The 24,229-nt window shown below is 40.3% G+C and overlaps 2 protein-coding genes across 5 annotated transcripts in view; both read right to left on the bottom strand.

Annotated features, from left to right (window-relative positions):
• Positions 1–6,343: 6,343 nt before the first annotated feature.
• Positions 6,344–11,717, bottom strand: LOC112571059 (factor-induced gene 2 protein-like). 4 transcript variants are annotated; one of them, XM_025249865.1, is made up of 4 exons: positions 11,126–11,717; positions 9,234–10,794; positions 7,618–8,410; positions 6,344–6,868 (listed from the first exon to the last, which is right to left on the bottom strand). In XM_025249865.1, exons 1-2 carry the CDS (start codon positions 11,199–11,201, stop codon positions 9,557–9,559), a joined length of 1,314 nt encoding a protein of 437 aa, XP_025105650.1. In that variant the 5' UTR covers positions 11,202–11,717; the 3' UTR covers positions 6,344–6,868; positions 7,618–8,410; positions 9,234–9,556. The 4 variants fall into 4 exon arrangements, with proteins under 4 accessions (XP_025105650.1, XP_025105642.1, XP_025105659.1 ...); XM_025249857.1 differs by having other exon boundaries at positions 7,618–10,794; XM_025249874.1 differs by having other exon boundaries at positions 7,664–10,794.
• Positions 11,718–13,768: 2,051 nt separating this feature from the next.
• LOC112560769 (microtubule-actin cross-linking factor 1, isoforms 1/2/3/5-like) overlaps positions 13,769–24,229 on the bottom strand; it is a 48,403-nt gene continuing 37,942 nt past the window's right edge. Inside the window, 3 exon segments of the mRNA XM_025232830.1 lie at positions 13,769–17,841; positions 22,214–22,312; positions 23,388–23,552. Coding sequence (XP_025088615.1) covers positions 17,501–17,841; positions 22,214–22,312; positions 23,388–23,552 — 605 coding nt within the window. The 3' untranslated portion in view covers positions 13,769–17,500.

Below are 24,229 nucleotides of genomic sequence, written 5' to 3'. Positions count from 1 at the left end.
TTTCACATTGTAGAACTGCTTTGTTTGTTTATGTACATGAGTACGCAATTGTACCATGCATTATTTATGTCTGAAAAGAGTGTTACCTGTTCCTTTTTCAAGTTATTAAAATCAAAGTAAAATCTGTCACTCTGTCAAATAAACGTGTATATATATATATGTGTTGCTTAAATCTTAGATGTCTGATTATTCGTGTTGTTCATGTCTGCATTGTTGAATAAAAATGTTTTTCACGTGGCGTGCTCACTTCCGCCTGAGGGTGATCACTTACCAACACAAGCATCACACTCTGAACAGAACACTGAGAGTACAGCCTGGAATATATTGATGCAAATGGAAATGGCGAAGCAATTGACTAGTTAGTTTTACAGCTGTGAACGAGTTAAAAATAAAGTATGACACGTAGATAGAAACCGATTCATCAGCTGCTAAGTTCTCCAACTGTTTAATAAATAATGAAAGGGAGAGCATAATCCTTCTCGTATCCATCCCCCCACCCTTACTTCCTGAGGCAATCCATCATGGCGTGACGCCTGCAGACTGGCTGGTTGGCTGGATGGCTGGTCCACCATCATCAAGACACGGGTTCGTGTTTCCCGTTCCGCTGACTTGATGCCATGCTCCGTGACCCCTGCATACCTAGACCGGTGAGCACTTCCGCCCTGCCCCCCTCCATTACTTCCTCCCCTTCTTTGGATCAGGCGTCATCCCCAGGGACAAGCAGTCAAAGGAAAGGATGCGATTGCTCCCTGGGGCTTGAAAAACAGCTTTGTGTATGAGCTATTAACTGCCATCCCTAATGTGATTAGTCGTGAAACATTTATGGGATAAATTGATTATTGCATTGTAATTTTTCTCGCTAATCGTCGAAGTGAGGAAAGAGCCCATCTGATTGCAAACTAATATTCGCCGTGCTTTCATTCAAAATAACTAGGTTGAAAGTGCTGAGAAAAAAAAAAAAAACACTTGGAAATGGGCAGGCGCAAGAGAAGTGTCTCTGAGAACAGACTGTTCAGTCCCTAGTGGTCCGGCTTTTTGATAAATATAGTATTAAGCGATTGAACGCAATGACATCGCTTTAACCCTGACCATCTCTGTCACATGCTTAAGTTTGAGCCCACATGTGACACCGTGACTACATCAATTGAGGTAAATGATGAGCATAGCAGGCTTGACATGTGTCGGCGCAGAGTCAGTGAGTCTCCCCAAGTTATATCCGCACCTCGGATATTGCCATTGATTGAAATCACAGACAGACTGTTGTCACACCTGCACAGCTCACCTCCAAATCCGGAGGCTCATTTCCTGTCGCCTCAGAGGGCTACTTACCAAAGCAGAGGAATCAATGTTCAGCTCGTGGCTTAGGGCCTTAAGTCGGAAAACATTAGGGAAAACATTAAGAAATTAAAGCTATAAAAGTGAATTTATACATGTTTGCATATTTCCTAGAGCCTACCTGGTCGATCTATGACTACACCATGTCTACACCTGGTTCCTGGATGAACTCTGAGCACGTTAGCTCCCTGATCACGTCACGCGCGGTTGGCCTGGCGGAACTGCGAATAACGGTCAGTATAAGCAATCGACCTCGTCCACCTCACAGTTTTGAATCATTCATCTTGAATGTTGTATGAGCGCTGACTCATCGATTCTTTGTTACAACTTGACTTCAGTGTCAGCCTGGAGGTATAAGCGTTGACTTGACAGATGATACACATGTATGCAGTCAGACAGCAAAAGCACAGAGTATGTACACCGAGAAAAATCGTAAACACAGCATCTATCTCAGGTGACTTTCATATTTTACAAGTGAGAGTCGGCGTTGTCGTGAACAGACAATTACTAGGCGCTGATTGTTACTAAATACAATCCTATTAGCAAGAAAACAATTAAACTGGCATATTACCATAAATGAAACTCGAGGCAAAATCAAACAATAAAAATGTGACATGTACCAGTAGCTATAATATCATAAAGTGATGTCGACAAGGATGTCCACACAGCAGGCTCATGTCCGCAATCACCCTGACCACAGTATCTGCCTGGAAACGCCGATGTGCAGGTCTCATGTATCCTGTTTAATTATAATTATGCTACATCCTTACAAGTGTTTAACCATCATCAATGTTAGTTTAATGATAGATAAAACCCAGACACGTTAAAAAGTTGAGAGTGCATCTAACTAAAGTATTTAGAATAAATGGAAAAACTGTGGTGGGAATTGTACAGAACGGCTGTCTTTTTTTTTTTTCATTAAATCATTAAAAACTTTCATGAAGTAAAAAGCTGCATACCACTCTGAGCACTCAATATAAATGCAAAGAAAATGTATTTAATACCTACTTTAAAGTTTCAAAATACTGTTTCAGACTTTATAATGCAACGCAGCACAAGAATCGAATCTGCGCCATTTTATTAAACCCGGAACACCAGGAGAAGGATTAGCAGAGCCAGTATATTTTAATGATTGAATAAAACCTGATAACAAAGTTTTAATCGTTAAAAACTAGATCCTGAAAGGTTTATGACTTTTTACCCCATTTCTGTAGTGAATCGGGATTTTCCTCTCCTATTATTCATAGAATTGTGAGCAAAAGTGGTTTTTTTTTTTACCAAGCGCATTAGCCCCGAAGGAAAGAGAGCTTGCACTTCTTATGTTATAGAAACAAAGTATATTCCACGTTTGCCGAAGTTCATCATACATTTAGTCACAAGTTCTGCCACAAGATTTACATAGTTCCATCACAGGTCACACTGTAACAGTTTTTAATCAGACGTTTTGTCACAAGTCACATCACAATGTCTATCGTCTGCGTTGTCTCAAATCACGTGCTAAGGTTCATCATGTAGTCCATCATGCGACTGATGGTAACTGACTTTTTAAAAATCTTTTCAATTCATCGCATGAAAACAGGTGATTGTGAGCTCGTGCCCCACGAAAACTGTTATGAAAACGTGTTTACATACGCAAGCAGTCTTGCACCAACGTGAGACAATGGCCGCTCCCAGGTACACAGTGCATGGCGAGCGCGCACCTGCGCGATGTAAGACGACAGTTGACGGCGCGGTGGTGGTCGCCATGCAGGCCCGAGTGGTCAGTACAGGCCGTGACTGCGGCCATAATGGCAGCCACACGCAAGCAAGCACGACAGCTTGGGCTGGCCACAGGAGACAGCCGACAATTTAGCGGTGTGCACAACAAGGTATGCACAACCATGCACTGCATATAATGGCGCGGAGCCGGGGCGAGGGCGAATATCAAAGTTCATTGGATTCAATTATCCATTGTTTGATTTGATGTAGTTGTCTTCAATTAGATTAAAGTCTGGGCGGGTACGCGATGGAAATTGGGTTAGGCCATGCATGTCGTTTGTTCGCGTTATGCTCAGTCGGCTTCCTGGAAACTACGCGGAGCGAGCCTGTTCCTAGCGTCCCCTGGTGGGTCCCATGCAAACAATATCGGGTTACCGTCCCTTGCGCTAATAGGCTTTGCGATCTCTATACAAATTACACGGCTATAATGCAATTTGCATTCTTTGCTTTTAATAAATTAGTATGTAAGCTGGCAGTCGGGGCAAGACGGCAAGGGAATTGATGGCAAACGAAGCCAGGATCCACTCCGTTTATGGAGCCGGCCGTAGCATTAAAATCTCGTTTTAAAAATGCGATGCGTGTATTAGATTAGATGAAATCCACAAATACAGCGACCTTGCCAGATAATTCCTTTGTCATCACCAGGTTGGGGAGCAGGAAGGTGGCTGACTAACCTCTCACAGAGGGCAGCGCGTGTCTCGCAGACGGGCGGTAGCTCGTGCTGTTCTTGATCCACAGCTAGAGGCTGCATTGCATGCTGGGTTCTTCATCCACAGCTAGAGGCTTTACTTCACGCTGCCTCATCCAGTAATAGGGGCTGTGGTTTAGCTAACAAATGTGTGATTTAGCCCTGTAGGCTGTAGTCCACAATGTCTGATCCAGCAAGACCCCTTCCCCTCTCTCCCATACGCTCAAGACAATGATGCTGAAGGAGGAATGCTGTGCAATGTAAGCACAGTTTTTAAGGGTGGGTGACGGTTTCCAGCTCTTCAGTCCGCAGCCTTTCAGCGAGCAGATTGCAGAGACGGCAGGCCTACTAGCGCATCTCAACATTCCTGTTGTCACTCAGAGAAGTATCATGATGGCCTCTACTCTCTGCCTCGGAGCAGAGTTCTGAAGATCATAAGCAAATGATTTTACTAGAAACTGAAATTTTGCACAGAAATGGTTCAAAACGTCAGTATACATCATAAGAGCATCTTATGTTTTGATTTGTCTTGCCCTCTATTTGGTGTGTGCTGTTAGTGCTGCAAGTTATAATAAAAATGTAACAGAAATGTTACTAAACAGCCTAACTCATGTACACATTACCAGTTAGTTTCATGTTGGAGCAAAGAATAACGTCTGATAAATAGAAAACGATCACACTAGATATATGTGACTTGGCTTATACTCTGATCACTGTATGACACTGCTTGATAAAATAAATCGAGCCAAATGACAGTTGTGATACAGGAGATGACGATGTAACAGGATATTTCAGGAATTACTATATTCTTCGAAAACAAATAACTAGCGGAATCGGCTTATACCTTCCTACACTGTGAATCATAGCAGGCTAGGTAAACATGACCACGTGATCAGGGAGACGAGCTGTCAGCTTATAGACGACGCTCCCTTGCTTCAGATAGCGAGCTTCTTGTCCATCATCACAGAGGGCGTACACAGACGACAGTCAAGTCAGCTGACGGACCAAAGGAGGCTGGAGACACCCCGCCACGTGCATTAGGTGATCACAGCTCACTCCTCAGTCTTAGGAAAACGGCGTAAACAGGTCAGATACAGTAGTTAAGAAGAGTGCGTCTGCTTCAGGGACTGTCACTTGTCTTGCCCTTCTGAGACCGCCCTCTGATCAAATCACGTGCATTAGCCTGCAGAAATTCCGTTAGAGTCGGCCTAGACTTGGTGCATGCATTATTTATCCGAGCGGCCATGCTGTTTGTGCCCCTCAGAGCGACAGATAACGCCAGTGAAGAGGCGATAATGGCGGGCCAGCGGTGCAAAGTCAGTTATCGCCTGAAACCGAGCTAAATGGTCTGAAAGAAGAAAGGCGCTGGCGGCCGGGTTAAAACGCTCTGACACCCGGGACTCCCTCTGCAGGATAAACTCTGTGCAAGAAAGGCCGACTAATGACTTTATGGCTTAGCTTCCTCTCTTTAGCTCTCAACAAGTAAGACTTAAGCCGCGAGCGCAAGGATAAGTTGATTCGCTTTATATTAAATTCATTAAATTTTCATTGCCCAAACACTTCAGTATGGAGCGGATTGGACGGGAGGGCCCTAGAGACTGGTGCTTGAGCGACTGAAATTTGCCTTTACCCTAGAAACAGGGATAAGAAGAGCGGATTTCAGTTTAGGATCATCCCAAGGGAGGCCAACTGCGAGCTGTGACACGAGGGAGATGACTCTAATCAATACATTCGTATTCGCTCTCGCATGTTGAGTGCAATGTCTACCATCGAAATTCAAGTATATGAAAATGACGATGCACGGAAATTTAGTCAAATTTTTGGATACCACATAGGTCAGAAATGTAATGACAGAGAAGAGACTGATGTGGATGCAGCCCTGCAGGTTCATTTCTAGGGGTCATGAGAACGAAGAGAAGGAAGTCGGTGTATATCTACAGGCTCATTTCTAGAGGTTATAGTGGAGAGAAGAATAGAAGGTCAGGCTTCCTTGGTATTGAATCAACGCATTTCCAGTGTATATCACACAAATGTGTCTTCCAGCCTGATGTGTAATAAGTTTCCTTCATAACTTTCCCTCCAACATTCCCCCGACCTACATTCATGCAAAATGTTTATCTTTCCTCGTCTATCTTGATGTTTTCCTCAAGAGTTTCCATCATGGGAACTTCACGCTGACGAACTTACTTCAGCTCTCTGCTGCCATTTACAGGAGTCTGTCTGTCTCTACATCTTCATGTCTGGCGAGTGTCGGTACCATTCCTATGCGCGTTGTGCATGTGTGTGATGGCGAGGTAATTTGTAACTGTTCATTCATTGTGAATAGGTTTATGCTTGCCAACGTTTTCATTATAAATAGTACATGCACTTGTAGCTGTACTATGCGTGCGTGCGTGTGTGTGTGTGTGTGTGTGTGTGTGTGTGTGTTCGCGTGTGAATTACTGTGTATGTTTGAATGTATGAGAGACTAATCAGCATGGTAGCAGGTGCAGTTATTTCCAGAAAAACTGGTAGTAAATTTTTGTGTGTGTGAAAGTCAAAAAGTCGTATAAAACACAAATATTACCAATATGAATACTATTTATTTTCATAACATAAGGCTTGCTACACATTACAGTCTGTACAAGTCCCTCGTAACAGCGACTATGCTTTATGAACATGTGGACTCTGCTAGCTGATACGTAGAGGAACTCTCTAGCATTGGAGAACAAAAAGGCTGCTTCGCATCTCGTACAGGGTAACATAAGGAAACGATTTCGTATGAAATATGGATGCCACTCTGCCAGGACACCAGGAACCTCTTCTTACTACAGACAAGCGGCGTCAGCAGGTCTGGTTCGGTCACGTGGCTCGGCACAACACTCATCCAAAGACTGTCTTTCAAGGTACATTCGACGATGATCGACACCTCGATGATCAGAGGAAAAACTGGCTGACGAATGTGAAGGAGTGGACTGGTGGTCCTGTACAGGACATGCTCACTATCACCCAAAGCAGCTTTGTCAACTGCAGGGTCTATTCATCTGCTCCCCACAACGATCAGTGCCAGCAAAGGGACGAATGACTGATGAAGCATCCAAAGGAATCCTGAAACAATATAAAAAACAACGCAAGTTTCTAATGTTATGACACATTAATTATAATTAGCTAGTTAGCTGACTAGTGGTATGATTACCTTCAGTACATTCTAATATAATAAATTAATCTACGCTTTTCAAATAACAAATAGTTTTTCGGAAATTTGATCATTGGTATATCAGTCTTGCAACTTGAATTAGTTCCACAACGAAAAACTTCTCAGGCATTGTCCATCTTTGTGTGGTTATCAGAAACACGACTTACGAAAAGAATATGTTTTGCACTTCGATCGGAGTGACTGCGACTTCATCCCTCCTGTCGTCATTGAGCTAGGGGAGGTCAGCCGTGTACAATTTGTTGTGGTTGGCACCGATTACATTATCTAATTTCAGTATTTGCTTATAAAGCATTATTTCGTAAATCTGAAATTGCATATCGTTATTTTATGGATTTCCCAATGTTTGATTGAAACAAATTCCACTTTTGCGATTTAGTATTAATCACCTTAGAAAACAAAATGGATAACATTATTTTATTGCGCCAAGAGCCGTATTAGTAAGTGAGAAATAAATACATTATAGAATTAGAACCTCTCCTCCACCTATCCATAGACTCATCAACAGAGATACAGAGACTTACAGACACGCACAAGCAAACATACACATTGTAACACCCACACCCCCTCTCTCTCACCCACCCACACACAGGACATATTTCACTTTCTGATTAGCGAAATACAGAAAAGACCTATTGCCAACCTTAACACTATTTTTGTCAACATAGAATCAGCTGCTAGGGCCACACCATAGCGAACTTGTCCTGACCCTGTGCGATGTGCCGGTGAGAAGTGCAGGGTAGATGCCAACAGAGATCAGAGCATCCGACTCAGGGTCCTCCTTGTCCGTTGTGGTGTTACAAAACCGCAGTTCATCTAAAACACTTGATAAGTACTGGTGATTACAACACAGTAGTGTGTCACAAAGACAGACATTAACAACCAGTCGGTTGTTCTCATCTTGAACCAAAGGGTTCATTTTTTTCTCACAGGAAGATACAATTATACAATAAAACAGTGATACACAGTAAGCTGAGTAAGGGATAGGGACACATAGTATGGGAATACATAGTGAAACATAGATATTAGGAGACAATAAAACGTCGATAGTATGGTGTAATAACACACAGAAACAGAAGTGAAACAGTAAAAGATGGATCTTAAGATGATAAAGTAAGATAATAGGCTAAATTTTAAAAATGGATCATAGGAAATAGTAAAACACTAAATAAATAGTGTATTGTGGAAAAATCCTTTGTCTGTGGGGCTGTCGACAGCTCACACTGATTGCCTGCCTGTCAGTGGAGTTGTGACTTTAATGTAACAGTACCTTGTGCAACATTTGTCAGTTGGCAGCAACCACTCACTAGAGCGGACGGAGCTGATGGCATCAGGGACATGGCAAGGGTGGGCTCAGCAGAGGTAGACAGCACCTGTCTACAGACCTAAACTTAGTCCTTCAATAGCGATGCAAACCACAAGAGAAATGCACTGATCTGCAACTCACGATATCAAACGTGCATAAGAATGCAAATCACTTTCACTAGAAGAGCAAAAAGCAGCTCAAATAGCTATGATCAGATAATTCGTACTGCAACCTCACTTTAAAGACATGAAAATACGACTAATTATAAATAACAAGAACACAATAGTTAACTACATGTAAGACCATATTAATAAATGTCTTAGTCATCCAAACTCACCACCCCCCCCCCAAAAAAAAAAATCAGTTTCATAAACTTAAAAAATGTGCAAAATATATATAGATACACACACATATATATAAAGTGTATTCAACATGCCTGCCGTGCGAACATAAATATAACTTAGCTGTACTTTGTGCACACTCAGATCGTTCTTCAATAAACATTAGTAAACACTTCATGCATAATATTGCATATTTTACACATGCAAAACACTTGTCAATCTATTTATGCAGTAGGGTTAAAGAAATGTAGAAAACATCTCTCAGCTGGTAGCTGACTGACACATGTATCAACTGTTCACAAATGGCAAAGCGTGGATCGAAACATCCGACACATGAACTAATGTCATCTGTCGCAAAACACAAAGATAAAGACAATGCATCTGAAGTTTTCTTCTGTACTGACATTAACAGACTATCATAGTATTGGCATAGCAAACATACATAGTACTGAGATTATCAACATACATAGTACTGACATTAGCAACATGCATAGTACTGAGATTAGCAACATACATAGTACTGAGCATTAGCAATATATAATACACACAATGACTTTATCAACAGACTAACACCGCCACTCTACCCTGCTTCTGTCACACCTCCCTCCTTACCTGTGCCGCTGAAGGTCGTAGTATCAGTTGTGTCCACCTGTCGCCGACGCCGATGCACAGTGACATCCAGCTGTCTTGGTAGTGACGTCATGTAGGCCTCAGCACCAAGCTTTGGCTGTTGGGTGGTAGCGTGACGTAGTCCTGTCGTTGGCTAGAGGTGTGGTTGTCGGGTGGTAACGTCACGTAGTCCTGTCGTTGGCTAGAGGTGTGGTTGTTGGGTGGTAACGTCACGTAGTCCTGTCGTTGGCTAGAGGTGTGGTTGTCTGGTGGTAACGTCACGTAGTCCTGTCGTTGGCTAGAGGTGTGGCTGTTGGGTGGTAACGTCATAAAGTCTTGTCTTTGGCCAGGCCTGTGCGTGTCAAATGGTAACGCCACGCTGGCTGATGACTCTGTCGTCTCCCTGGCAGGTCAGAGATGAAGACGGCGCTGCTAATGCTGTCTTCAGTTCCTGACGCAGTAGCTGGTCGCTCGGAGTTCCTGGTAATGACTGTCTCGCTGACATCCACAGCTGCTCTCCCACCCTCACCCCCATCCCCACCCTGGAATGGGCTGGTCGTCCTGGTCATTAGTGTGACCCTGGTGACTGCCGGCGTGACTCCTGCTTCATCATTAACCTTATTGTTGATATATCCGTAAAACTTTGATACATTATTGAAGTTTGAAGAGTTGCTTTTGCTTGTCCAGGATGGTGTCTTCCCTTTGTCCGTAGTTTTAGAAAACGGTTGGAGTACAAGAGGCTTTTCTGATGTAGATTGCTCTTCGTCGCTGTCTGCGCCCTTTTTAAGACTTGTTTCTTGCAGTGAGTCCACCCTGACCTGCTCTGTCTCTGGCACAAAGATCAGGTCGTCTGCGTCAGCACCGCCCTTACTGGGCCTCGCCTTCGTCATCACCAGCAAGTAGCCTGGCTCCACCGTCACCAAGCGCCGCGCCTTAGGCAGACTGGACGTGGTGGGGAATGTACTGCTGGGTCTACTGCTGAATGTACTGCTGGGTCTACTGCTGAATGTGCTGCTGGGTCTACTGCTGAATGTACTGCTGGGTCTACTGCTGAATGTACTGCTGGGTCTACTGCTGAATGTGCTGCTGGGTCTACTGCTGAATGTGCTGCTGGGTCTACTGCTGAATGTGCTGCTGAATGTACTGCTGGGTCTACTGCTGAATGTGCTGCTGGGTCTACTGCTGGGTCTGCTGCTGAATGCACTGCTGAATGCACTGACGAGTATACTGCTCGATGTACTTCTGGGTCTTTTGTTAGAGGATGTATGAGTGACACGTGTGTTGAAGGACTGTGAAGTGGAGTTCCCTAGTGAGTGAAGACTAAACATCGGGACGCCTGCGTGCACGTTCCATCGACTCCACCTCCTAACGACATCCGGGGTCCTGCGTCTCCACGTTTGGCGTAACGGTCTCGGCCCACTGACGGTGGCTGGGTGTTGACCGATGTATTCCCACAGTTCTGCCATCGTGTCGTCCTGTCGTGTGCCCACTCTGAGCTCACCCTGACCTCCCTCCTTACTGTGCCGGACCTCAGTGTTGCTGTGTAACTTGTTATTGGGACTACCTGAGACAGTAACACCTGTCGTGTTTGAAAACGTCGGGCCAAGACTGCTACATGTCGAACACACTAGACTGTCATCAAGTAGTTTATATAGATAAGTATAACATAAAAAGCACATTATATGTAACACTACATACGTTACTTCGAAACAAATTGAGCAGTCTGAAATAGTGTTACCAAACTATACGTCTGTGTGAGAAATTCAGCTGTCGTGGTATATCAGTAAGCCCAAAGCTGCTCAGCTATGCTCGCCTAGAAGTGCGACAAATCGTCTTGACAAAATACAATTCTTCGGTTGATATGGTGATCGCTAAAAGGAATTCCCAATACATACCTACAGTCGTGATGTCCCAGCAAACAGTGAGAACCAGCAGAGATAGAGAAATAGCTCCGACTCTCGGTGACCACATGATTTTCTGTCACTTGTCCGCGGTCTGTCTCACCCGAGACTAAAGAGACAATGTCTGCTGCCAGCACTTTGATAGCTTTCTCCACTTGTGTAGGAAGCAGGTTGGCGTATGCACGTCTGTGAGAGATTTAGCTGTGACAGTTATGTCCGTTAATCAAATGCTGGTCTCTGTCCTCGCTAAGACGCGTGACAAATGTCTCGTGGTGAACGCATTGACCACACAGGGCGTGAGTGCGTCATGGGGAAGCACGCGACAGGGTGTGATCTCAAGAGAACTTAATTCAACAGACTACCTGCTATCGCCGCTCCAGGTACGACATACTGCCAGCAGTGTATGTGTGGCTGCGTTTGATTAAACTACTTGTAGCAAAGATTTTTTTTTATCACTATTTACTTTTCAATAATAAGGCGCGCGGGTCATTTTCATGAAAAGGAAAAAGAGCAAGAACCCTTACAAAACACACCCAGTCTAGATATCTCCTGGGTGTCACCATTCATATTTCTAATGAAAGCCACCCAGATAAACACCCTGAATGTCACTATTCATATTTGCCATCCGCCAACTTCCTGGTTCAGAGCTTTGAGCTTTTCTCACCCTTTAGGTCGCAGCAAACTCTATGTGTGTGTGTTCGTATACATCTGTGTGTGTGGTTTTTTTTCAATGTGTACTAACTGTACTTATCTTTATGTAACCTCTGTATGCGTAGATAGTTGTCTTCGTGTACACGACCTGGGTGTGTGGTTGGATGTAGGTGGCCGGTAGTTGGCTGATCTTGTGGAAGTCTGTTACACCATTCACATAATCGTTACACTATACGTACACAGGTACTCTATACACATACACTGTAAGCGTGTGCATATATGTATGTTCGAACATACGCACAGTGTAGATACAGTGTACTCGAACTGTTTATGCATGCATTGGATTCCTGCTCTTGTACTTTCGGCCTGTACACGAACTCGGCTGACGGTCGCCAAAGGCAGGACGCCTACTGTACAGGTGTTTCAGGTTTCTGTGCTTCCCTGGATCCCGACCAGACCAGGATGTTGCTCAGAGCAGTTGGAGTCGACGTTAGACTGTTGTAGCGAACATTTTCTGGTCCTCTGGTTTGTAGTCGGTGCTCATGTACCATCTCTCCTGCTTGTAATGTGTCGGGTGCCACTTAAGTGCTATAGTCTCTGAGAAAGTATACGTGCACCCGCCGGTCAGTTGCTGTAGGTTAATCAAGGTGGGGTTGGGTGGTGGTCCCAATACAGTCTACTTGCATGCTTTTCACCAATGTCCAAGTGCATATCATTCTGATCGAAAAATGTCAGAATACTTCATTCTGTAAGAGTGAAAGACTGCTTCATTAGCTTGAAAGATTTATTAAGGAGTCTAAAAATCGTTTTGTAAGGCTTATTATGTCTTCACACAGTCACGTGATGTACACCCACGACTTACAATATTGCAACACCACAGTGCTGTATGGGTTAACGCCATTTGACCATCTGAGGGCTCATTATAAACAGATGTTCCCATCAGTTTGAAGCATCTGAAGAACTGTGTATATCAGTACATTGTCTGCTAGACCTCCATTAGGCAACAAAGTCTATACGCTGTCTTCATTCTTAATTTGCCTTGTACATCTATTTTTGCTAATTCCTGTAATAATATTGTTCATTGCACACTATTATGGAAATCTATAAATGCTACACGGAGCTTCATGTTATTTTCTATGGCTGCATATAAAGTGAAAATGTGGCCTACCCTTCAGCCATTGCTGCAAAAACCTGTATACACTTCCAGTGTCAAGTGATTATTTTCTGCCTATTTAGTTAACCTTTTGTTTATAATAAAGTTTAAAGTTTTGTTTAAAGGTAAGAGAAATAACTGTAGTTACTTGACTAATTAGGGTCACCCTTTTTGTACAGTTGAAATAATAAGGAAATAATGCTTGAAATATTTTTAAATATATATTTTTTTTCATTCTTTAGGCATAACATCTTGTCATAGGATTGAAAATTTTGACTGTGAAAGGAGTTATAGCATTATGTGCAGCTTTTAACCTTTCATTAACAATATCATCAGGCCTGATTCTTGGCCCGTCTTAAACCTGTCTTTAAACCAACTTATTACCTCTTTTACCTCATCTTCGGTGATCTAATTATCCTCGTGTTTAACATGGGCTGGGTTTCTGGTGATTTAGAATGGATTGCTTTTGCAATCAGTCTCCAATCAATCCTTCATTTAAAATTGTTTTGAAATGATTCACCCAATTTTCTTTACTAATTTGACCCTTTATAAACTGCCTTCTTCTGCATCTAGAAATTTGCCACACATTTTCAATTAGTAAGTGATAAGAGCATAACCAAGTGCTGTCCAATGAGGTAAATACACCAATAGTATCATTCTGGTTTCAAAATAGTGTGTGTTGTGTGAATGAGGCAGATTGGTAGACAAGTTACTAAATCTTGGTAGCTTTGATGTAATTATGTAGAAATATAATGTACCTAGAACACTGTTTCATTTAATGACTGATCACACACTCATTTAGTAAACCAAGTAAAATAAAAAACCACACTGAATGGACTTCCATTTTTTAATTTTATATTTAAGATTATCAGCTGGCAAGGATACAGATAGATAAGACAAGCTGTTCCCAACTACAGTGTAATATCTGGAGGTTTACAAATGCTGTAGATGCTCATTGACAAGTACAGCAGTTAAGATGCGATTAATGAAGCATGATCTTTGTCTTCTTGATTCAAATACTCATCAAACACCCTACCTACTCCACTCCATACCAAAATTGCATGTGCATATAGGATGGGCAAATGGACACATTCACAACCTTTCTTTCTTCCCCAACCCTACACACTCCATGTTACGACCATCACCTTTACCATCACCACAGTAATGAAAGTTGATAAAAAGATATAAATTATTAAGACCTAATTAATGTAAATTATTTTTGATTAAGCATGCTTTAAAATGACATTTATGATAAAATAGCTGTTAAAATGAGAAATCAAGCTCTGACAGAAAAAAAGACTATTATGTATGATTATGTATGTAGACATTATGTATGAAGACAAATGCTACTTTGTTCTACTCCTTTGAAACATTGATATAAATCAGCACAGCTTGTTATTCTCTCTTTAATTATCATCATATCATTCTTTTATTTCACTGTAATTTATAACATCAAACATAAAACAAAATTCAATGGAATGAAAGTTATTCATAATATGTAAATAAGAAAAGAGAAATTTTTCCTACTGCCTACCAAGTTCTGTAGTCTTTTCAGTTTACAACACTGTCTGTGAACTTTATGTGCACAAGATGCCAGCTGGATTGTTTTCTAAAAGCAATAAACTAAATTTGATCATTTTAGCTTCTACACATTAACTACCTATTAACCATCATTGTTTTGTAGGGGCTAGTTGCACAACATGTTTCAAAAATTAAAACTGCTCCAAAAAAGTAAATTTAAAAATAGAATTTTGACAAATCTCTCTCCTCCCATTGAAATGCTTTTCATAAGTGCGTACAAAAGATCATGTTGACGGGAACAAACATCTGGGATAATTAGTTTTATCTTATTTAAAACTAAGTTGCATTTGTTAAAAATAAAACTGATTATCTAAATAGATATAAGGACTAAGAGTGTTTAAAATTAAAAATGTATTGTGGAACTGGCCCCTGGACCTTGGTCACAACAAAATACAGATAGTCTTTCAGATCACTGCACTGATGCTATTAAAGCTTATTTTGTGTCTCACAACTGAAGGTGTAAGTGCAGCAGAACCACAAAGAACTAGAAGACAAGAAAATAATGACAGAAAGCAAATAACTGAGAATCTTCACAGCCAATACAAGGATACTTGACTACGACAAAAGAGGGAGAAAGACTTCACTCAAAAAAGATATTCACAGAAGAAGAAAAAAAAGGCATCTTTAGACTAAACTTCAATCTTGCATAAGTGGATAAGTGCCAAGGAATTGGAACAAAGAAATCATTATAGAGGGTTCAAAAGAAGAAATCATACAGTGTTCCAAATTAGGATGCACTTCCAATAACTTTTTTTTGGTAAAAAAATACATAATTTACAAACCTCAAGCATTTGCACAAGTATGAAAAATATACAAAATTACTTTGTTTTAATAAATGTTAACATGTTTTGGTCTTTTCTAAATAGGAAAATAGATATAGTTCTATAAAGAATTACTTTTTGTTGGAATGTTTAAGCTGGAATGACTTATTTATAAATGGCAGAGGAAAGTCAACTACATGGATACAATGTATATTGGGTAGGATTGTCAGTTTACTAGCACACACCAGGACATAAGTCCCTTCAGGGAGAAAAAAAAATGCAACAAAATTCCCTAGTACAGTGTAAGTCTTGAGAAAAATGAAAACAATAGGAATGATGACAGAAACCTGATGATGCTGATGACATACAGAGTTTTCTGGGATTACTTCACCTGTTATTAAATACTATTAGTACTAAAAACCTGGCTATACCTTATTCATAAATTTTTAAGTCTACACATATCAGAAGTTTTTTGGCATACTTTTTTGTTAAATTACCAAAGAATGTAAGTGACCATTAAAACCCCTTAATTGCATACTAGGCATTAATTACAACTCCAGCTGTTGAAATGTTTAATAGAAAATTTCTTCTATGATCACCATTGATAAAGGTTTCACCATGAATTCAAGATCACTCACCAACATCTATCAGTGTTTTGGCTGCATATCTAGACATCACTACCGTTTGTTCCCAGGATTAGTCCTTAGTCTGTCATCTGCATCCCACTTTAAATGTTATTTCATCTCCATCATCAACACATGATAAAAACTGTTAAGATGATGTTGACTCTCATCTTAATGATTCTAATTAATTTAAGCTTAAACAACCATCCTTCTACACTACTTCAACTTTTAAAATGTTTTAGTGCATTCATGACAATGACTTAATGATGTATGCGTCATATATAAATATATTATTAAGCAATAATAATCATCAGGAGACTTGTTGGGTGCTGTGTCGTAGTCAAAGCTAAGGTCACCATGATTTACAAAAATTTTAACCTAGTGTAAAAGTAACAATTAGAAAGTCTATAAATCACATACACTGTGATCTATGTATAAAGGCCAATCCTGATCAAAACACAGTAAGATTTATACATAGGTCAATCTTGGCACACATTTGCATGTGTGGTACATCCATGCACATGAAGAGTGTTGGCTATCGAAAGTCACCAAGAAAAGCTCGAGCACAGCAAGTATAAACAAAGTTATGAAAAAGAGCTTGTGAAAGTCTTGTGTGTATTTCTTGAATAGGTACACTTCTAAAGGCTTTTTAAAATGAATGTCAGAGTCAGTGTGACATAGTTATACAGAAGGAACTTCCACACCGTAGAAAAAGGCCTTCTCATCAAAATAGTATCTTGGGGATGATGGGGATGTGATGGTCAAAGAGCAAAGGATGGAAGAGCATGGAAAGTTGAGGAACCATACCAAGCAACTGAAAGCTACTGCATTCCCAATACATACCTGCTTTACATACTTGAAATGACGACAGACTCAGGTGAGCTATGATGGCATTAGGATAATGTTAGGAGCACTGGTGATGCAGACAGTGGGTGGAAGGGCACTAAGATTAAAATTATAACACTGAACACAGACTTACATTAAATCAAGGCACTAAAATCCGCACATCTCCAACTGCATAATGGTCTCGGTAACCATGGAACATGTGATAAGAACCAGTGCATTCCAAGATTTATAAATACAAGTCACACCAGCAATTCACTCTTCAAATTTTCTCTTTAAAAAAAAAACAAACCTAGAAGTATATAATTTTTTTCTCAAAATTACATACCCAAGAACTATTCAATTTCTTTTTTCAAGTTTTGAGTAAAATTACATACCACATGCTGGTGACTAGCATTGCATTTAAAGCAGAGTTCAAAAATTAATTTTAAATGAGAAGCAATATGTTCTCTGTGATTAAAAAGTATCACACAACTGCACACTTTTGAGTTAAAGTCTTCCATTTAGATCCATTTTGTGCCCTTTGTAAGCTGCAATGAAAGCATTCAGTTCCAAAGATGCATGTCTTTGCCTAAACAAAAATCACATCTTCAGCTGCACAAGTGAGTTGATGCAACTACTACGAGCTTCTATGCCTGCAAAAAAATTTGGTTGGCATGAAGTGCACTTGTGGGAAGTTTATAGTGGAGCATCTTATGATGTCTGCCATGTCATGAAGCCTGTCCACACTGCCCACAGGATACTTTCTACTGATACATCATTTCAGGTTATGGCCAGGGGTAGTGCGCTGTGTTGCTGGTGCAGCTGGCAGTCTGCGGTGCCGTGGTGTATGATCCATGTCCAGCTGTCGAGTAGGAGTTGCTGAACCTGGTCGTTTAGGTGTCATAGATGAAGTGGAATGTGTTGAAGTAGAAAAAGAGTTTGGAGTAGTGGGTCGTGAACGCACTGTAGATCCAAATGCGACAGTGGGAGTGATAGAGCGCTGTGTTGTGTTGGTGCGCCGTCTCTCCGTGACTGAAGTAGGTGTACGGCGACCAGTTGATGAAACAGATGATTTTGGAGTTCTTGACCTCTGGCCCACTAAATTTCCTGTTGAGCCTGTTATGAATCAGAATACAAAACCACATCACAAGCATGCCATTGTCTTTCTCTGCAAAGTGGCTAGCATAGCCATATCCCCAGAGTTCTGATAAATCATTGCTTTGCACGCACCCACTGTCACCTCTCCATGAAAATACAGACATTGCTGTAGGACGACTGTCAGACAGAAAATGCTGTCAGTCTACCTTTGGCATGACCACCAACCCACCCTGCGGCAAATGGGGAAAAACTCCATGATCAATCAAAACCAACACTTATTAAATCTGTTGACCTACTAGCCTGACTTACGACATCCATTAAAAATATATGTGAACAATACTCTTTGTTGTTTTAAAATATCTGTGAATAAGACTGTTGTATTAAAATCACTGTTAGATTAACAACTACCAGCACACACAAAAAAAAATCTGCACATCTGTGAAGCTAAAAACAATTATATTTATGCAAATATTTTAACATTTTAATATTTCATGTGTAATAACACTCCCCAAGCTCACTGTTCTCAGTAGTCAGTATAACTGTATCCCCAATAAATGACCTAAACCCCTTTTATGAAAAATATGACATATATACCACTCATAACAGTGTTCAGGGTTCCCAGGGATCAGGGATGGTGCCAAAAAAGGACCTTAAAAGGACCTTTCATGCATTCGTAAGGACCTAAGTGACAGTCATCAATGCTTATGTTTTTCTCTTGTGTGGTCGGAAAGATGTATTATTTATGATCTGTGGTCTTCTCTATGTTCTCAAATACATGTATTTCTAGTAATAAATAATCAAAGAGTTAATTTTGATGCCTGTCTGCCATATTTAGATTAGATAACTTAAAAAGTGTCCTTAGCGCGCTGATAACATACACCGTTAATGTTCCAAGTTTTCTAGAAATCTAAGTAATAATAATTGCAAAACCTGAAAGCCATTCTTTGGTGTAATACAAAAGTCAGTTCACGTGTCTCTCTCTCGCACGCACACTCTAACGGGAAGAGAGAGAGAGAGAAATAGAGCTATGCACAGTAGTACTAGAAGATCAAAGTTCAAGAAAGAGTAAGTTTCTAAAGACTTTTAAAAAGAGTGTTTTTTGCGAATACGGAAGGGCAACTAGTGTTGTACAGATGTGTAGACAAAACATGCGGCGAAAAATCGTCGGTATTTTGCGCCAAAGTCGACTCCGGAAATAAATTTGTGGTAATATTTTATCGATAAAAGGACTTAAAAGGGTCACAGAGAAAATGTAAGGACCTGTGTGAGAATTTGAAAGGACCGCATGGCAAATAAAAGGACTTAAAAGGCCTTTTGGCGAAAATTCAATATAAAAGGACTTAAAAGGACCTTGCAAGGACCTGGGAACCCTGAGTGTTGGTCAAGCTAGTGCGACATATTGAAGACTAGTACAGTTAAGTTATACTTTAAATATGAGCAAGCAGAAAATGCAGACAGAAAACATTCTTACAATATTGAAATCCAGCATGGTGCATTGCAGCCTATGTCTATGGACTCAGATGTTTGCCAGACTCTATCCATTCATGCCATAATTGATGCTTAAATACTATAGCATATGAGTAATTTGTGTTGGCTGTAATACTATATAAGCAGCAGAGTCTACAGAATACAAGTGTTTATGACAAATGAATGTCTTTTCTAAGACTTTCATTTCCTGACCAATTATCAAATAGTGCCCCCATATCTGCAGATAATATGTACCATGATGTGCATCACAGTGCCACAAGAAACAAGATGCTTTACACTGCATAGCTGACAGGCAAGACAATTAAACACCCCAGTCAAATGATGCTGGCCACTACAATTCATGACACATCCCATCTGACAGATGAGACACTTTCACATCACGACAGGTCCTCATGAGATCTCATGAGGACATCTATCTACAGTTACACATTTGCAATCTGTTTTTTTAACTATAATATCTAATTATTCTTCAAATTATATTTTAAAGATACTATCAAAAGACATTAAAGCTGATGCAATAAGTAATTTGTGTATAGGTGCATATATAATGCAGGTGGAAGGGGATGGGTGCATTAGGGTGTGTCAACATGCACTTTGACAATGTGGCCTGTGTCTATTAGCTAGATACAGGAATAGACAAAGGTCACAAAGATACAACCACAGTGCATTTAGCTCAGCGCTCACCAGCAGGACTGCAGGTGGCTGTTAAACAGATTAATCTAGAAAACTTAGATCGCGAGTTGTCGTATGTACAGAAAGAGGTTGTATTAACCTAGTAGCTACAGCATGAGACTGTTCTCCCACATGACTGTGGACGGTCGTGCCTGTTATGGGCTATGGTTCTTGCCGCCACCTGCTGCATGCCTACTTCACAGCGATTTGCCGGAGCTAGCGGTCACATATATCTTACAGGGTGTACTGCATGCTCTGGAATACTTGTATAGCAAAGGTATCATACATAGAAGTGTACAGGCTAGCTATGTTTTTAATATCTGCTAGCAGACTCCACTGGCCTCCACAACTCTCCACAGTTCTAGGGGGTCAGTGCTTGTGAACAGTCTATGACTACCCACCATGCTGATGGTTGCCTCCAGTATTTCAGTCTGGGAATTTTGAGATCAGCATCCATTATTATTATGTTTGTGTGCTTTTATATAAATAAACATATTATTTATTATTATTATTGTGTATAGAATGCATAAGTGAATATGAGACAATGTAATAAGTCAGTTAATCTTGACATACGGTGCTCTACAACAGCTCTTTATTATTTTTGTCCTTAATCTAGAGTCTAGACTGTTTGCTGTGTCAACTCCAAGTGCCTGACATCTGTAAATCTGTGACAGTATAAACTCAACTGGCTTTACACACCTATGAAGGATTGATGTTTATACACAATGTACCAATTCATGAAAGTATACTTAAAGAATAGGCCAAAACACTGCACAACTCTATACCTGCATCACAGTTTGGGAAGCAACTTCCTGACAGTTCTGAGGGTTCATAACACAAAGTGTGGGAAAACTGTCATTAGGGACAGTCCAAAAGGAATAAATTATACACGATAAGCATACTATTCACGCAGCTCTGCTGCAGTTTCCCACTACATTCATCTAAAACACAGCAAACAGTGTATCTTGATCGCATGCCAGTACACCACAAGAAAGCTTGCCTTGTCCCCCTGCCAGCGAAGAACGAACAGCAAAGCATTTCCTGCCTTCTTGCAAGTACAAAGAAGACATAGTAGATGTGGTAAGACATGGTAACTAATAAGGGCAAACAGCCCACTAAATTACATGCAGAAACAAGCACAGGACAGGGAGTACCATAAGGGAGGTAACTGGCTAGTTCTGCATCTGATTCTGTGGACAAGACAGCAAATAAATTCACACAGTGCTATATCATGTCAGCATTTTAAACACATGAAGGAAATTCAAAATCTAAAGTAATTAATCATCATCATCATTGAATCTGTAGAGTTCCTTTCCTGTGTGGAAGTGAGTTTAATATTCTGTGCACAAAAGACTATAAATCAACAGGAAACAAACACAAGCAACAGCACACAGATGATTCCAAGGGAAATAGGAGCAAAATGCACAAATTATAAGAAGAACACAAAGTCACATATAAAACAGCATGGCTAACTTCTGAACGCAGAGCAGCCAACCCTCACTGTACTGGTGACAGGCACTAACCGTTGTGCCACAAGATCGCTTACAGGAGACTTCAAAATAAACTAAACTGGCAATCATGCACCAGCAGCTCTAATAGCATTTATCACACATATTTAAAACATGAAAGAAACAAATCAGTATCTTTGTTTCTGTTTTTTTTTTTTTTCAGCTTGCTAACTTTTCGGTCTTATTTTCTTCCTCCTTCCAATCTCTCTCGTTTTGCTTGCCCTGCTCTTTCCTTACTGGCGAACACACACACACAAACTTGCATGCACACACACTGTCTCGGTAGAACTCCCAGATTTATACTGTACTTTTAAACTACATTTCTCTGTGACTCTTCACATAATGAAGCTGCCAAAGTGTGCAAATTAACTTAATCACGATGTCATACAACAAAGAGATTTCAAGATATGTGCTCTACAGAGAATGTAGCAGACCTATCAACATCTCTATTGAGGAAACACACCCTTTTGAATTTGGCATTTCAACATCAGGATTGAGTTTAGACATTAATGATGATCATACAACAAGACAGAACTGGTTGCTGTATCAAAAGTGCCTTTGAAATCAGGCTTGTCAATTGTACAATAGTTTTGTGCATAGGCTATACCACTGACCTTGTTACTGTGGGTTTTTTCCAGTAGCTGGAGCTCAAAAATCATCAAATGCATGAATAGCCTAATGAAAGCAAACAATGTGTAGTAATTTTAATTTGGAAAACATACCATAGTCTGGGTTTCTCTGAAGACTTGGAGAATTACTGGAAAGATTAACCATAGAAGATGTAACTCGACTTCTTCGTAATGTTGTATCCCCACTTCCAACTGAAAAAGAACAGTACAAAACAAATAAACTTTAACAGAAAATTTCAAAACAAAAATGCAAACAAAATACCAATAGAAACAAGGACACTGTATAACTCCACCAACTTCACTGTTCTCATGATGACTTTGGTACCTGGAGTGAAGCAATTACCTGACACACTGGACAGTCTTCATGTTTCTCTAGCACGCTTCAAAAGGCAAAGGCATGATCTGCGTGCATATCCTAATCCTATTATAATTCTAACATACCAGTTAAAATAGGTATATACAAGGCAAATTCATATAAAATTTGATAACTCTCGATGACCTATCAACAAATAATTTTTATGATTATCAGGATCTGGCACAGCCAAAGTAAAACAGGGCAAGTATTGCTATCTGTTTCATTGACTCTTGATCAAATTCACAGATGAACAGATAGCTGATAATACAGAAGAGAAACATCTGCTAAGCTTAGACAGGTAACTTATGGCACATTAAAGTTGGAATTTCCTACAAAGAAGTGGATTTGAGGGCGACTGCACAGCTGCCATATCCTTTAGTTATTAGTTGTACACTTTCAATTTGACCCTGGGTTAAACTTTAAGCTTAGGTTAGGCTGGTTAGCTCTGTTTACTCATGTTAATTGTGATAAGTCTTAGTAAAAGAAGTTCGAAAGCACACATCTTTGTGAGTTGAATACAGGGAAGAGACATTGGTCGAGGTCAGTTTCCTTTCTCCAGATAAATATTTGGGTTAGAATTAGTTAAAGTGCTTTCAAAAGAATATTTAAAGATAGTATACAAGCAATAAGTACATAAAACTTAAACATGAAAACATATACACCAGCAACATCCTGGTCTTTTTTCAACTTTTATGTAAGTGCCTGGTGAGCCAACTTGCTGGACATTTTTTGACTACTTTTAAAGCAGCTTCTTCTTAGTCATCATAATGATAGTTAAAGTAGCCCACAGATCAGATGGGCCTCACAAAATCATTTTGTGCTTCATGCTTGTGTGATCATGATGGTCAGTGGGAGGAAGACTTGTCATATAGGTGGGTGATTTGTGTCCCTCTGTGAATACTAGGCTGGTACCTGAAGAGTTGGAGGAGGCATAGCCTGTATCATTTTGCCGCCTTTTCATTGTGGAAGAGGGAAAGGGGGAAATACGACCAGTGCTGCTTCTCCGTGGGGTGAAAGTCTGTGAAGTGTCATCAAGGGCAAGCTGTTCTCGAAGATCAAAATTTGTTCTTCCTTTAGCTGGAAAGAGCCAATAGGTCACATTCAACGAAAGCATTAAAATACAAAGTTTTAAAGGTTTCGGTGGCATGAAGCAAGCGGCGGTAATAACCAATGACATCAGTTAAGAAAACATATGTAGCTGCTACACACAGGAAAGGATGAAGTTATTTCAAAAAGTTAATGTTAGTATTTCCTCTCAGACATTTGCATTTCAAAGTTAAAAGCCAGAAAAAATATAACCATAAGCACTGTAAAAAAACAAAATATCCTGCTTAAACACGGTTTAGAAAAGTACACCAAATGGTTATTAGGAGAAAGGGAATGATTTGAAAATTAAGGACTGAGAACCAATGGTGTCCTATTGACGGCTGCTAAGCAGACTTAAAATGGCATGAATTAAAGGCTTTGTAGAGAATAATATACAAAGAAAAGTACCCGTAGAATTTGGGGTTAAACAGACAAATTTTATACAAACATTAACTACTGCCACCAGTGGAACAACAACAACAAAATCAACATAGTATAAAAATCACATAAAACTGTTGTTAGCATGAACATTTATGCTAAGGAAATGTATGAGGTAAATATAATCAGAAATTAGTTCCAGAAATAACATAGGCTGCATCAAGGTGAGACAAAGTCATATTTCATTAAAGTATAAATTGTTTGTTGTTTGAACATCAGTTATATCACAA

Source organism: Pomacea canaliculata, linkage group LG1 (genome assembly GCF_003073045.1).
Source record: "Pomacea canaliculata isolate SZHN2017 linkage group LG1, ASM307304v1, whole genome shotgun sequence".
Taxonomy (NCBI): domain Eukaryota; kingdom Metazoa; phylum Mollusca; class Gastropoda; order Architaenioglossa; family Ampullariidae; genus Pomacea; species Pomacea canaliculata.
The sequence above is the reverse complement of the archived record's forward strand: the minus strand, read 5'-3'. Positions and strand labels throughout refer to the sequence as shown.